The sequence below is a fragment of the Priapulus caudatus genome, unplaced genomic scaffold (assembly GCF_000485595.1).
Source record: "Priapulus caudatus unplaced genomic scaffold, Priapulus_caudatus-5.0.1 Scaffold1138, whole genome shotgun sequence".
Classification (NCBI taxonomy): Eukaryota; Metazoa; Priapulida; class Priapulimorpha; order Priapulimorphida; family Priapulidae; genus Priapulus; species Priapulus caudatus.
The window spans coordinates 72,916-74,613 of NW_014578199.1; the positions used below are offsets into that span (position 1 = coordinate 72,916).

Genomic DNA, 1,698 nt, shown 5'->3' on the forward strand with positions numbered 1-1,698 from the left:
CTCACACAGAAGAAAAGCTTACTTATGTGTGTGACATTTGTCCATTTGCTTGTACTAGTTCCAAAAATCTCAAGCAACACGTTTGCACTCACTTAGAAGAGAAGCGTTTTGCGTGTGATTCATGTGACTATAGAACCTCCAAGATTGCGCATCTCAAGACACACAAGCTCACTCACACAGGAGAGAAACCTTTTGCCTGTGATTCATGTGACTATAAAAGCTCCTCTGCTAGTAGTCTGAAGGTACACATGCGCACTCACACAGGAGAGAAGCCTCACGCGTGTTATTTATGTGACTATAGAGCCTCCCAGCTTGCGTATCTCAAGAGACACATGCGCACTCACACAGGAGAGAAGCCTTACGCGTGTGATTCATGTGACTATAAAAGCTCCTTTGCTAGTAGTCTGAGGGTACACATGTGCACTCACACAGGAGAGAAGCCTCACGCGTGTGATTTATGTGACTATAGAGCCATCCAGATTGCGGGTCTCAAAGCACACAAGCTCACTCACACAGGAGAGAAACCATATGTGTGTAATGTTTGTTCAAATGCTTATACTACTTCCAAAAGTCTCAAAGAGCACTTCCGCAGGCACACAGGAGAGAAGCCCTACGCATGTGATGCATGTGACTACAGAAGCGTCCGTCTTGACAGCCTGAAGGAACACAAGAAACGTGCTCACACGGGAGAGAAGCCATACACATGTGATATTTGCCAACATACATGCACTACATCCGAGAGTCTTCAGGTGCACTATCTCACTCATAGTGGAACGGCGGATGCCTATACGTGTGACGTGTGTGGCTACAAGTGCATGGACGCTGGTGCTCTCCAGGCACATATGAAGAATCACATGGAAGAAAAGCCCTATGTGTGTGATATTTGTTCATATGCTTGTACTAGTTCCTATACTCTCAAGTCACACAAGCTGACTCACATAGGGGAGAAACCCTACTCTTGCGATATATGTGACTTCAGATGCTCCCAGCCTGGTAATCTTCAGATTCACATGCGCAGGCATACAGGAGAGAAGCCATATGCGTGTGATATTTGCTCATATACATGCACTACATCTGGTAGTCTCCAGGTTCACTTTCTTACTCATAGCGGACAGAAGTCCTATGTGTGTGATAATTGTTCATATGCTTGTACTAGTTCCTATAAGCTCAAGTCACACAAGCTCATTCACACAGGAGAGAAGCCTTATGTGTGTGATTTATGTGGATACAGCACTCCCTTGTCTAGTATTTTGCAGAACCACAAGCGCATTCACACAGGAGAAAAACCCCATGCATGTGATTCATGTGACTACAAAAGCTCCACTCTTGGTAATCTCAAGTCACACAAGCTCACTCACACAGGAGAGAAACCATATGTGTGCGGCATTTGTTCATGTGCTTATGCTACTTCCAAAAGTCTCAAAGAGCACTTCCTCAGGCACACAGGAGAGAAGCCGTATGCATGTGATTCGTGTGACTACAAAAGCTTCCGTCCTGACAGCCTCAAGGAACACAAGAAGCGCGTTCACACCGGTGAGAAGCGCTATGTGTGTAATATTTGTCCAAATGCTTATACTACTTCCAAAAGTCTCAAGGTACACATGCGCACTCACACAGGAGAGAAACCCCCAGTTCAGGGGCAGGAGGCTGGTGCTGCGGGCGGTCCTGTGCTCGAACCTCTTTCTGGGTAGCAGGTTG

At 46.2% G+C, this 1,698-nt stretch overlaps 1 protein-coding gene across 3 annotated transcripts in view; it reads left to right on the forward strand.

The window, feature by feature from the left end:
• Window positions 1-147: 147 nt before the first annotated feature.
• The window catches only part of LOC106815530 (zinc finger protein 62-like), a 2,642-nt gene continuing 1,091 nt past the window's right edge, over window positions 148-1,698 (forward strand). Inside the window, exons 1-2 of one of the 3 annotated variants that reach the window (XM_014819994.1) lie at window positions 148-904; window positions 1,157-1,608. In XM_014819994.1, the coding sequence (XP_014675480.1) occupies window positions 249-904; window positions 1,157-1,608 (1,108 nt within the window). In that variant the 5' untranslated portion in view covers window positions 148-248. Of the gene's footprint in view, window positions 1,618-1,698 lie in introns of all 3 variants that reach the window. The other 2 variants (XM_014819993.1, XM_014819995.1) reach the window with 2 other exon arrangements.